This window comes from Myotis davidii, unplaced genomic scaffold (assembly GCF_000327345.1).
Source record: "Myotis davidii unplaced genomic scaffold, ASM32734v1 scaffold208, whole genome shotgun sequence".
In the NCBI taxonomy this organism is placed as follows: domain Eukaryota; kingdom Metazoa; phylum Chordata; class Mammalia; order Chiroptera; family Vespertilionidae; genus Myotis; species Myotis davidii.
This window is the reverse complement of record NW_006299706.1, coordinates 1,070,807-1,082,971: the sequence shown is the minus strand read 5'-3', so window position 1 is coordinate 1,082,971 and position 12,165 is coordinate 1,070,807. Positions and strand designations below refer to the sequence as shown.

Genomic DNA, 12,165 nt, shown 5'->3' with positions numbered 1-12,165 from the left:
AGTTCAAAGCCCTTTTCCAACTACTGGCATTTCCTCAGCCCACCTGTGCGGCATGTGGGGTCGGCAGCATTGCCTTTTCTAGGAGACCCAGGTCAGAAGTCCGTGGGGAGCTCTCACCGAGGCTGCCGGCTGCCGGCTGCCGGGACATTCGGCTGAATGGCCTGTTTCAGGGACGGTGGGGTGGGGGGACTTGACACCGGCAGTTACTGAAGACCTAGGGCGACTCTGGGAAGGCCACTGTGACTTAGAAGCCTCCAGTCCGTCCCAAGGGAGAGCTGCTGTCTGGACCCGCGCCTCCTTTTTGTTGTTTAGCTGTTTTCACCGGCCTCACTCATACCAAAGGGAAGGAATCTTCATTAAAGTCCGTATTTCTTCTACCTCGGCCTCAGTCACTGTCGCTACCTGTAGTTCGCCGGGGCCCCTCGGTGGCGGAGAGTCGGGGCGGCGAGACCCGTCTGGCCTCGCTGGATGCAACCACGGTAAAACAAAGACTTACATTTTTGATATTTATTTTATATATTTAAATGCCATTTAACAAAGAAAAATCAACCAAAAAAATGAGTTCGCTTGTCACCTCTGACACGCGTGTCATAGGTTCACCATCACTGATCTAAACTATATTACCTAAAGACTGTCAGGCGACTCCATTGTAAAATAATTAAATAAACTGTGTGAGAAATAGGAAATGACTGATTTGTTTTCTGAAATTTAAGAAAGAGTTAAGTGGGAAATTTCATTCAACTACTATTGTATTAGTTATTTTAAGGTGGTATTTTCATTAGTGTGCTGTTTTATTATGGGGGGCATAATAAACTTAATACCTAGTCAGAACTGGAGGAGGGCCGGGGGCTGGAGAAGCCCGGGACGTGGGGCCTCGGAGAAAGGCTGGGCGGGTGGGGAGACGGGGGTCCTCAGGCCGAGGGGCCTGAGAAGATGGGGGGTGAAGCCCTCCAGGGGTCGGGGCAGGTGTCAGATCGAGGGCCCTAGGATTTGGAATTCCGGAGCCGCTTGGAAATCGGAGGCTTTCGAGAGAGAGGACGTCTCATGTGAAGGAAGAAGCAGCCGAGAGTGGGAACACGACTTACTGTTCATGTTACACCTTTGTTAGTGTTTACTTGTTGGGTGATAAGCAAGCGCATGTGAAGTTGGGGAGTTCCTCCGACCACGGCTGGGAGGAGGGGGGTCGGGAGCCCCAGGGAAACAAACCTGTTTGTGTTTGCCTTGTGCTGCTCGTCCAGGTTTGCAAATGAAGAGCCCAGAAAAGAAGCGGAGGAAGTCAAATACTCAGGTGCGTGGTGGTTGGTGGGCGGGAGGCTCCCGGCGGCCCCGCCCTGCACGCTGTCACTCCAGCGTCTGTGTCCTGGTCGGTCCGGGGAGAAGAGAAAGTGCCCTGCCTCGCTCTGTGTCTGGTCCTTTCCTTCAGCTTCATAACAAATTTGTCAGGGGCGGAGGATGAGATGATTTGCCCGAAGATCCCATCAGCTAGGATCAGACTCCTCCCATTTTTCCTGTCCTGGTGCCCTCACGGTCACACCGACCACTTACCCTCTGGGCGCCAGGGCTGTGCTGGAGTGAGTGCTCCAGCAGTGTGAGTGTGGGGAGGTGGGAAGCTGTACAGATGAGGCGTGTGAGGCTTAAGAAAGTTAAATACTTGCTCCAGGGTCTCGAGGTTCTTCAGGGTCAGGGCTGGGATTCCAGCCTCGTTCTGCCTGTTTTCAGAATGCAGTTAGCACAGTGCTGCGCCTTCTGCGTCTCTGTTGCGTTCTAAGGTCCGTCTTGATTTTTAGAGCTGGGCTGGCTAGAGCCAGCCTCCAAAATGTGGAGTGTGTTTCTGGTGTTCCGGTTTAGCTCTGCGCTTCCCTCCATGACCCCCTTTCCCTCTGTTCCATCAGGGCCCTGCATACTCACATCTGACGGAGTTTGCGCCACCCCCGACTCCTATGGTGGATCACTTGGTTGCATCCAACCCCTTTGAGGATGACTTCGGAGCCCCTAAGGTGGGGGCCGCAGCCCCTCCATTCCTTGGCAGTCCTGTCCCCTTTGGAGGCTTCCGTGTGCAAGGGGGCATGGCAGGCCAAGTACCCCCAGGCTATGGCACCGGAGGTGGAGGGGGTCCACAGCCTCTTCGTCGACAGCACCCCCCTTTCCCTCCCAACCCTATGGGCCCTGCTTTCAACATGCCCCCCCAGGCCCCTGGCTACCCACCCCCAGGCAACATGAACTTTTCCAGCCAACCCTTCAACCAGCCTCTGGGTCAAAACTTTAGCCCTCCTGGTGGGCAGATGATGCCAGGCCCAGTGGGGGGGTTTGGCCCCATGATCTCGCCCACCATGGGACAGCCTTCCCGAGGGGAGCTGGGCCCTCCTCTCCCCCAACGCTTTGCCCAGCCAGGGGCGCCGTTTGGCCCCTCTCCTCTTCAGAGACCTGGTCAGGGGCTCCCCAGCCTGCCCCCCAACACAAGTCCCTTCCCTGGTCCGGACCCTGGCTTTCCTGGCCCTGGTGTGGAGGATGGGGGGAAGCCCCTGAATCCACCTGCGCCCACTGCTTTTCCCCAGGAGCCCCACACGGGCTCCCCAGCTGCTGCTGTTAATGGGAGTCAGCCCAGCTTCCCCCCAAACAGCAGTGGGCGGGGTGGGGGCACTCCAGATGCCAACAGCCTGGCACCCCCTGGCAAGGCAGGTGGGGGCTCAGGGCCCCAGCCTCCTCCGGGCCTGGTGTATCCGTGTGGTGCGTGTCGGAGTGAGGTGAATGATGACCAGGATGCCATTCTGTGCGAGGCCTCCTGCCAGAAGTGGTTCCACCGGGAGTGCACGGGCATGACCGAGAGCGCCTATGGACTGCTGACCACCGAGGCCTCTGCCGTCTGGGCCTGTGATCTCTGCCTCAAGACCAAGGAGATCCAATCTGTTTACATCCGCGAGGGCATGGGACAGCTGGTGGCTGCCAACGATGGGTGATGCTGGTGCGGAGACCCAGGGAAGTGCGTACGTTCCTCCCTGCTCTCCCAGGGTGGCTGTTCCCGTGTCTGGCTCTTGGTCCTTGTTTCCACTGGCTTCCATCCCCCGGAGCAGAAGTGTGGTGTCTCCTGAGGGCAGAAGAGGAACTGAGGTTGGACAGGCAGGAGCCTGGATCGCTCACAGTTCTGGGAACTTTCACGCTGAGATCTACAGAGATCCAGGAAACCAAAGCCTGCCCAGCAGAGCCATTGTCTGGTGGATGTTTCTGGAGGCCGAGGGGTATGGCTGCAAGAGAAAAGAGGCTGGAGGAAGATCTGGAAGGCAGGGGCATCCCTCTAGATGACGGGTGCCCCCAGCACCTGTGCCTCACACGCCTATCTAGTCCCGCAGCTGCAGCCTTAGTTTTTGGAGTCACGTGTTAAAGGTTTCTCGCCAGAGGGGTTTGGGTTCTTCCCATCCCTGCAGTAGCCCTTCCCTGGGCTCTGGGAGAGAGCTTTGGGGAGTAAAAAGGGATTTTCCTCTCTTCCTGCTCTCTCCTGCCTCCTCTAAAACCTGCTTAACTCTTCCCCCTTCAAAGAACCAAATAGCTTGAAGAAACAGGAGAGTTCTTGGCCACGGCAGTTTCTTGGTGGTTTGGGGCTTCGAGACAGTAGGTAAGAGATGCTGTCGGGACAGATCTCCCTGGTACCAAAGTTACTGGTCCTTTCTCAGCTTCTCTTGTGCTTTTCTCCTCATGACCATGTTCTTTTGCCAAAAATTGGGATATGTGGTCTGACCAGAATATTTGAAGTTTGGACAGCCCTGGAAGCCTGGACCCTGTTGTACCGCCTTCCCCCGCCCTGCCCATCCGTTGCACATATTCGCGTTCGTCTTCAACTTCTGGTGCCCTTATTCCCCGCCTCCCTGGCTTGATTGAAGGAAAGCTTGAAAGGGCACCGAGCCCTTATACCTCATTTCTTCTGATAAAAGGATCCCCGTCACAGCCTGTGGTTGGGGGGAGGCAGCAGGACCCTCGTTGCCGAGGTCCTGAAGTGCCGTTCAGAGCCTGGGTATTGCTTCTCTTTCCCCTGCTATTGGTTCCATCTTCTCGGGCCTGGCGTTCTAGCAGTTGTCATTCCTCTCGGCCGTAGTTTTGGGCTTTATTTGTTTTTATTTTTAAAGCACTGCCTGCCAGCGGTGGACCTGGGGCCTGCACACATGACCAGGGTGTGGGGAAGGTGGGCCTGAGGAGTTGGTGGCTGCCTGGACCCCAGCATGTGCAGAGGAGACAGGTTTGCTGCAGAACTCACTGCCTGCCCAGGTGGAGCCAGCGGCCTCTGTGCCCTCCTCTCAGTGTCCCCTGACTCTAAAGCCGCAGAGAGCAGTCCCCCCCCCCAACTTTGTGTTGTGTTTGTGGTTCTGTTTGCCCCTCTTTTATCTGTTGCTATTTTTGTGCTGCCTCCCCCCATCTCAGCATTTTGTAAAGTGGCTCCTGGGGAAATATCTGCTTAGTCCCTCATTCCATTGTTTGGAAGAAAGTAGGGGGTGCAGAAATGTGATGGGGGGAGGGGTCTTTTGTACGGTTGGATTAATAAAACGACGTGAAAATCCAGACAAGGACTCCTTGCTGTTTATGTGCACAAAGGTTGGGATGAGCTGTGGTCACCACTGGGAAGGGTACTGGGGGGATGTATGCCTTGAGGGGCGCAGGTGGTGGGAGTGGCAGGAAGGGCTGCCCTGGAGCGAATCCTGGTTCTGCTGAGCCTGAGCGGGGAGAGTCCTGTGTGCCCCACCCCAGCCCTGCGTCCCCGCTAAGAGAAGTTTCTTTTCTGAGCACATTCCTGGGCCGGGCCTCGAGCCAAGAGAGAGCTTCGGCTCAGGCTCCGAGGCCTCGGGAAGCGCGTGCCTTTAGCGTTTCTGGGTTTAGCGCCCACCCTGCAACCCCAGTTGTTGGGGTGAGGAGTCGAGTGTAGCATCAAGGGTGGGGAACGGGCTACCCCTGGCTCAGCAGATACTCTGGGTGCTTTTCAGGCCCCTCCCCCCCTTTTTAAAAATATATTTTATTGATTTTTTACAGAGAGGAAGGGAGAGAGATAGAGAGTCAGAAACATCGATGAGAGAGAGACATCGATCAGCTGCCTCCTGCACACCTCCTACTGGGGATGTGCCCGCAACCCAGGTACATGCCCTTGACCGGAATGGAACCTGGGACCCTTCAGTCCGCAGGCCGTCGCTCTATCCACTGAGCCAAACCGGTTTCGGCAGGCCCCTCCCCTTTTAGAGGAGCCCAGTGGGGAGGGCGGCCGGAGGGCTATTTCCAACCCACGACTCGCCACTCCCCCTCCCCCTCCTGCAGCTGCCTGTGTCTGTCCTGGGACCAACCGGGCCCCTGTCCCTGTGGTCTCGGAGACCCACCCTTTGCCTTTCAGTTTTGGGTCTTCCTCCTAATAACTGGGCACCGGGAGAGGAGGGGTGGTTGCCCACAATTCAGTTTGTTGGAATTCCAGCCTCCCACCGGGAGCTAAGCCCAGCTTTCTGGGCCGTACTGGCCCCCTGTTGTCCCCCGCCTCCCCGGCTCTCAACTCCAGCTCCTATTGGCCAAAAGTTTCCGCCCCCTCGGGGAAACTGACTTCCCATTGGCCGGCTCCTGATCACATGACTCCCCTCCCTTCTGGGTCTGGGAACCAGGGGAGGCCGCACCAAGTTCAGCTGAAGGCTGAAGTGAAAGCCGGATCAGGTAATGCCCTGCGGGGAGCGGGCCCGCAGGTCTGCGTCCGACGGAGGGTGGCGCAGAGGAAGGCGGAACGCAAAGGGTGGGCCCCGCCGGGGATCTGCAGAGCTGTTGGTCACTGCTGGACGGGGAGAAGGAAGACCATGGGACCAAAACAGGAACTTGCTCTGGGTCCCCCAGCAAATACTGGTGGCCCTGGGTCCTTTGCTAGAGGTTTGGGGGAACCACTCTTGGGGAGTTGAAATGCGCTAGACCAGGCTTCCCAGCTTTGTACAGAGCGGGAGAGCTCCCCCTTTAGCTGTCTGTTAGCAATAGCAGAGGTCTCTGTCAGTCCTTACGGGACGATTTTGTTGACTCCTGCCTGAATGAAAAGGGAGGGGTGGGGGGATGGTAAGAAAGAGATCTGAAAACATCGAGGGGAAGGGTGGAGTTAGACCGCAGAAGGAACCTCCTAATAAGGCAGTGAGATGCTGGCTTGGAGAACAGGGGCATCTTTTGGAATCTTGGGTGAACCCAGCCAAGAGAGATGCCAGGGCTTAGAGCCCTGAGTGCAGGGGTCCCAGAAAGGTCTCCTGTTGGAGTCTCAGAAGTGTTTGTCTTGTTGACCCAAATACCAGTTGCTGGTTTCCATGAGACGGTGGGTCTGACATCACCCGCGTTGCCATGGTGCTCGGTTCTGGAGGACCTGAGCAGGCGGGACACAGCCAGGGATAAACAGGGACTTCAGCCCAAGCTGCTGCCACTTCCTTCCTGCCACCACCTGTTCGCAGGCACACACAGCAGCTGGGGATGGGGCGTGATGACAGAACAGCGGAGGAGGGGCCTGAGAGCCGGAGGCTGCACAGCAGTGGCTCGCGGGCGCCGGTAGAAGCTGGTCAGGAGTGTCCTTTGGACTTGGTATCATGGCAGCCGTCCTCCTGTCTCCTGGTGGGATGGTTTGTGTGCCTGGAGGCCTAGGCATTGGGGGAGACATCTGTCCTGGGCTTGGATCTGGGAGGGCCACGAGAGGTTGTTAGGGCGCTGCGCACCTTACACCTGCTCAGATGGCAGGGCAGCGGGTGGCTTTCCGAGGAGGACTGCCATCCATCGCCCCCAGCCTCCCTTTCCTCCCCAGGGTTTCCTCACAGAGTCCTTTTCCACTTGCCACTCTTCTAGCCCCTCAGTAAGGAGTTATTTATCCTCCTCTGAAGGGTCACAGGTCAAGACTGGGGAGGGGTCAGCCCTTCTCTTCCTTCACCTTTATGCCAAGTTCCAGTTGCAGCTGGCCAGCCTGCGGGGACAGTCTGGGCTTTGGATGGAGGTTTAGGTCCCTCTCTCTTTACCCGGTTTTGTTTTAAGCTTTGGAAACTGGGGGGACTTCCTACTCCCACCCTAAGTCAGAGAGATCAGCAGGGGTAGGAGCCCTGATTTTTGCAAACTGTGAAGTCTTTATACATGAGAGTGGCCATGAAGCCTTTTTCCCAGTCACCTTCAAGTTCCCTAAGATGAAACTGGGGGTTACTAATAAGGGAACAGAATTTAGAATGGAGAGTGAGGATGACAGAAGATTTACTAAAGGTACATTCAGATGGAACTAAGCTATGCCAGTTAGTCTCAGCGCTGCCTGTAGGTGAGACTCTTCCGGGAGATTTTAGAAAAGGTCCATGTTGTCCTGGCCGGTGTGGCTCAGGTGGTTGAGTATCACTCCATGCACTGACAGGTCGCTAGTTCGATTCCCAGTCAGGGTACATGCTGGGGTTGCCAGCTTGATCCCGCAGTGGGTGTGCAGGAGGCAGCCGATGGATGCTTCTCATTGTTTCTCTCTCTCTCTTCCATCAATAAAAACATATATATATATATATATATTTTTTTTTTTAAATGCCTGAACCTGACTGTTATCAATTGAATCAGATCAGAATCTCAGGTGATTCCAGTGTGCAGCCAGTGTTGTTTTAATTTATTAATGTAAGAGAGAGGGAGAGAAACTCAGTTTGTTGTTCCATTTATTTATATGTTCATTGCTTGCTTCTTGTATGTGCCCTGACTGGGGATGGAACCCACAACCTTGGTGTATCAGGATGATGCTCTAACCAACTGAACTACCCGGCCAGGTGTTCCCAACACTGGCCTATGGTGGGTGGGTGAGTGGGAAACTTAGGGCTGAATGAGGCTCTAGAGCAGTGGTTCTCAACCTGTGGGTCGAGACCCCTTTGGGGGTCGAACGACCCTTTCACAGGGGTCGCCTAAGACCATCGGAAAACACATATATAATTACATACTGTTTTTGTGATGAATCACTATGCTTTAATTATGTTCAACTTGTCACAATGAAAATACATCCTGCATATCAGATATTTACATGACAATTCATAACAGTAGCAACATTAGTTATGAAGTAGCAACAAAAATAATTTATGGTTGGGGGTCACCACAACGTGAGGAACTGTATGAAAGGGTCACGGCATGAGGAAGGTTGAGAACCACTGCTCTAGAGCTTTCTCTTTCTAGCCCTGGGAGAAAAGGTAATGATTGTGGGAGAGTCTGGCCTGTTTTCCTCACTCGTCTTAGCCATTTGTCTTTGCAAATCAGATCAGTCACTCTTTGGCCTTCATCTGCCCTGACCGCAGCATGAGCGAGTTGGCTGGGTTATTCCCCAAAGCCTTTCCAGGCCTCTGCTTCATTGACCTTTCAAGGTCAGTTCAGTTTCCCAAGACCCTGTTGGAGCCTGGGAGAGGCAGGCTTCTCCGTGGCCGTCCACAGGTTCTGATTTGCAAGGTAAATCCTGTCCAGAAGAGCTGGGACCAGGCTGGTTCTGGAAGCTGCTGCCCAGTCGTTAAACCCTGGAGCCCAGCCAAGGCTGCTCCCTCCATCCCGCCCCCCCTGAGGGAGGGAGGGGGTTGCTGAAGCTCTTCTCTGCAGGTGACCGCCTCAAGGCCCTCAGCGACTATGGCCTCCTGCCCAGATTCGGACAATAGCTGGGTGCTTGCCGGCTCAGAGGTAGGAAAAGCAGGCCTGGGAAGCACACCGGGGGTGGGGGTGAGGGTGGGGGTGGGGGAGGTCCTGCAGGATCAGGCTGCTTCTGGGTCTGTTCCTTCCTTGTCCCGATGGTCACCTGCATCACCTCCTGCGGCCTGCGAGAGGACCTGGTGGCCGGATAGGAAACCGGGCCCAGGAGTCAGGTGTCGGGACTTGGGCCATGCCCGGAAAGCGGGGTGGCGCCGTGATGAGCTGAGAGAAGGCAGGAAGAGTGCTGGGGGGAGACCAGCATGAGCAGAGGGTCTGAGCCATTCTGGGGAGACTCTGAGGAGGCCCAGTGGATAAGGTTGCGACCTAGGTCAGTGTTGGAGGGAGGTTAGGAGCAGAGCTGGGGAGAGAACCTGTGAAGAGAGCCAGGCCCGGGCGCTCAGGCCTCAGGGGAAATCACTGAAGGGCTCTGAGTCTGCAGAAGTCGGGACGCGCTGCCTGGGCAGAGGCTGAAGCCGCTGCGTGGCTGCGTAGCGATAGCGGGCGAGTGTTTTAAAGATCCTGTGATGCAGGTAGGTGGTGGGGCAGGGCCCCAGGGGACTCCTGTGCTCCTCAAGCCACTGAGAAGGATGAAGGGCCAGCCGGACGGAGGACGGAGTGGCTGGAGAAAGTTTGTAAAGGGATCCGAACGCCAGTGGCTTGTTGTGTTAGAAGTGCCAGGAGGAGAGAAGGCAAGGGGTCCCTGGAGGGGTCAGCTGGGGGTGAGGATCCGAGCTCGGATGGCGCCGGAGCAGGACACATGGCCAAGCCCGCCAGTAAGGAGGGCGGACACTCTGCTCTCATTCAGCCAGACTCCTGGGTGCCTTGGCTGACAGCTGTGCATTTCACCGGCTGTCCTCCCCTGTAAGGGGGCTTGTGGTTCTGGCCTTGCAGAGGTGGCCATGAGAAAAAGTGATTTGAAAATTGCAAAGAAACATACCACGGCCAGGCACTGTGGCGGGAGGGAGGGCGGGAGCCATGGATGGGGTACGCGGGCGATGGGCCCGCTGAGAAGGAGTGTGCAGAGCGAAGAGGCTGACAGCTCCGTGGAGGACAGGCAGGCTGGGGTGGGGGGTGGGGTGGATGGGCTTCTGCCAGCAGCTGCTGGGAGAGGGGTGTGTGGGCGAGGCGCTAAGGCCAGAAAAGCTTAGAAGATGTGAGTGGGCGGCCTGTTGTGTGGGCCGCTGCAGGGAAGTGTGGGGGGCATGGCGGTGACCCTTAGGACTTTGTTCTCTCACTGCCCTCCTCCCACCTGCCAACCAAGAGCTGGTCCTTGGTGGGGAGGGAGGGAAGTGCTGGTGGCCCGGGCTCTCTCTAGCCAGCTTCTGGGTGGGGGCAGTTTGTATAGTGTCCAGTGCTTGGGTCCAGTGGTGCTTCTTCGTGTGACAGACACTGAGCCTCTGGAAGTTCTCAGGGCACAAGTGAGGTTCAGGAAGGGCCCCACACGACGTCGAGCTGTGATGCTGCAGTGCCAGCTGACCCCTCCCCGCCCTCCCCTCGGACCAGCTCGTTACTCCACGTCTTCTATTCCTGTGCCGTGGGCTGGGGCCCCGGCGAAGGCCCCACGCTCCGGGGTTTGTCCTGTCGTCCCTCCTCTGCAGCACCTCCTGCTTTCGCTCCTTCCTCCAGAGCCTGCCCGTGGAGACCCTGGGCCCAGGGTCCAAGGTGGACCCAGAACCTCAGAGAGCTCCCCCGGCCCCTTGGACCCCCTCCCAGGAAGATGGTGAAGAATTAGCTGGGACCTTGGATGGAGAAGGTAAAGGGCCTTGCTGAGGGTGGTTAGTCTTATTCCCCACGTTAACCTCAGTGTGGGATACTCTTTCTTCACTCCATCCTGGCTCTGTCCTGCCTCTCCCAGCCTGGCTGGGCCTGCAGGGGCCACGGGGCTGCAGAGGAGGTTGCGTTGAGAGGCTGTGGTGTTTTTTCTGGGCCTTTTCCTTCCACTACAGAGACCCTCGCCCAGAGTGAAAGCGCCCATTCCGGTCCCATGCCCCCAGAGGACACAGAGGCCCAGGTGAGGACCTTCCCTGGGGGAGGGAAGGCAGTGGGAAGGGCCAGGAGATGCTCACGCTGTGTCCCCATCAGGGCGTCCTGGAAGGTGATGGCCATGACACGGAGCTCCCTGGCTCCGGAGACACAGTGATCCGGGAAGACGTGGAGGAGCCCCCCATGGTGGCAGACCTGGGGCCGGACACACGGGACCTGGAGGATCAGAGCTTCCAGCAGAGCCTGCCCTCCTCCCCCAGTGCAGGTGCGGGGCCTCCTGTCTCCCGTTGGCGCTGTCCTTCGAGGAGGGGTGGTTGTGGGAGTAGCCATCACTTCTGAGCATCGCTCTGGTCCAGGCCGTGGGACGCAGTAGCTTGGCGCCTCCTTAACTTGTATCAGTGAGTGCTCAGCCCCACCCCTGAGGCTCAGAGAGGTTAAGTGACCTGGCCGAGGTCACACAGCCGATAAGTGGCAGGGCTGAGATCTGGTGCCTCTTTCCGCTCTGCCCTTGGGCCTCCTCTTTTCTTGCCTCTGGATTCAACTCATCCCCTGAGTCCCTTCCGTGCGTCAGCTCTTCGCTTGGTGGGTGGCTCATGGCCTGTGTAAGAGGCAGACTAGACTGAGCCCAGATGGAAGTCAGACCGATGAGGGGTGCAGAAGGAGCTATTATTAAGTTGCTGTCACAGGAGGAGGAAGGTGGTTCAGTCGAGACAGGCTGAGGGGAAGGAGAAGCAGGTATCGTTGGGGAGAGGGTGCCATAGGCAGTGCCATCTGAGTGCAGCCTGGAACAAAAAGTAGGCTTGTTGGTAGGTGGGGGAGGAGGAAGAGAACATTCCAGGCCCAGGCTGTAGCCTCAGCAGAGGGCGGGGGCCACCGTCCTGTACTGAGGAGGCTGCGTCAAGGTGTGCGGCAGCGGAGCGTGAGTCCATCGCTATTGAAGGTGACAGGGTGGAGGTAGAGGCCAGGGCCTCGGCCATTTAGGAGGTTCCTGAACCGAGGCAGATGCAGGCATGCGATGTGAAGATGTTTACGTGTCGACCTGTCTGGGTGGGGGGTGAAGGTGGGCAGGCAGACGTCCGTACCTGGAGCTCCAGGGAGGCCTGGGCGGGCGCTACAGATTCATCTGCTCTGGGGGGCCGTCAGCGCGTGGGGGAGACCCTGGGTGACTGTGTGCACAGCGAGGAGAGCCGAGAGCGGAGAGGGTGTCAGGAGACCACACCTTTAGGACCGGAAAGAGCCGGGGGCCTGAGCAGACGTGGGCAGTTAGGACTGGCCCGGGAGGGTGGGAGTAGCTGTGGGTTGAACGGAGGTGCATGAGGGAGGACAGTGCTTTCAGGATGAAGCTGCCCGTGTCGTTGGCAGACTGAAGGACCGGTCTCCCACCTCCTGGCTGGGCAGGGGCTGCCATCGATGCCAGGCAGACTGGGGCAGGGTCTCCACATGCCCTGCTGTGTGCCAGGGCTCATGGCCCCCCGTGCCTCCCTTCCCGTCCCCGCTCCCTGTGTCCCCGTCCCTTCTTCCAGCGTGGAC

At 57.4% G+C, this 12,165-nt stretch overlaps 2 protein-coding genes across 2 annotated transcripts in view; both read left to right on the top strand.

Annotated features, from left to right (window-relative positions):
- Positions 1-921: 921 nt before the first annotated feature.
- On the top strand, positions 922-4,550 carry PYGO2 (pygopus family PHD finger 2). The gene is made up of 2 exons (XM_015571776.1): positions 922-1,288; positions 1,893-4,550. Exons 1-2 carry the CDS (start codon positions 1,247-1,249, stop codon positions 2,955-2,957), a joined length of 1,107 nt encoding a protein of 368 aa, XP_015427262.1. The 5' UTR covers positions 922-1,246; the 3' UTR covers positions 2,958-4,550.
- A 1,030-nt stretch (positions 4,551-5,580) lies between these two features.
- The window catches only part of PBXIP1 (pre-B-cell leukemia homeobox interacting protein 1), a 14,604-nt gene continuing 8,019 nt past the window's right edge, over positions 5,581-12,165 (top strand). Inside the window, exons 1-5 of the mRNA XM_015571679.1 lie at positions 5,581-5,673; positions 8,566-8,643; positions 10,279-10,405; positions 10,599-10,663; positions 10,735-10,957. Of these exons, the coding sequence (XP_015427165.1) occupies positions 8,593-8,643; positions 10,279-10,405; positions 10,599-10,663; positions 10,735-10,957 (466 nt within the window). The 5' untranslated portion in view covers positions 5,581-5,673; positions 8,566-8,592. The remainder of the gene's footprint in view (positions 5,674-8,565; positions 8,644-10,278; positions 10,406-10,598; positions 10,664-10,734; positions 10,958-12,165) is intronic.